The sequence below is a fragment of the Elephantulus edwardii genome, unplaced genomic scaffold (assembly GCF_000299155.1).
Source record: "Elephantulus edwardii isolate Elephantulus edwardi_28Jun2011 unplaced genomic scaffold, EleEdw1.0 scaffold00117, whole genome shotgun sequence".
Classification (NCBI taxonomy): Eukaryota; Metazoa; Chordata; class Mammalia; order Macroscelidea; family Macroscelididae; genus Elephantulus; species Elephantulus edwardii.
This window is the reverse complement of record NW_006399867.1, coordinates 4,198,589-4,198,964: the sequence shown is the minus strand read 5'-3', so window position 1 is coordinate 4,198,964 and position 376 is coordinate 4,198,589. Positions and strand designations below refer to the sequence as shown.

The 376-nt window shown below is 64.4% G+C and overlaps 1 protein-coding gene across 1 annotated transcript in view; it reads left to right on the top strand.

The window, feature by feature from the left end:
• Positions 1–287: 287 nt before the first annotated feature.
• The window catches only part of LOC102857558 (uncharacterized protein C16orf52 homolog B-like), an 84,200-nt gene continuing 84,111 nt past the window's right edge, over positions 288–376 (top strand). Inside the window, exon 1 of the mRNA XM_006892697.1 lies at positions 288–334. Within this exon, the coding sequence (XP_006892759.1) occupies positions 288–334 (47 nt within the window). The remainder of the gene's footprint in view (positions 335–376) is intronic.

Here is a 376-nt window from a genome sequence, read left to right as displayed (position 1 = left end):
TTATCCTTGGCAAGAAAGCCAAAAAGAGGAGCAGCTGGGTGAATGATAATTGGGTGCAGGGAGGGGTCTGGGGACCCAGGCGAGAGGGAGACCGAGCGAGAGCGGGGTAGGCGGGAGTTGTCAGGGTTGTTAGGGACCCGGTAACACTGCGGCAGGATGGGGTCGGGTTTAGGGTGGTCAGGAGGAGACGGGGCCGGGTTTAGGGTGGTCGGAAGAAGCTGGGTAGTAAGCTTCGAAATGCACGAGCGAAAAGGGAGATAGACCTCAGAGGAGCCGGCACCGCGGCTATGGTCCGGGGAAGTCAGTCCCGGCGGCGCCGCGGCTTCGCTTCCGGGTGAGGGGCGGGCTGGCCGAGCAGTTCCGGGGCGGGCGGCGG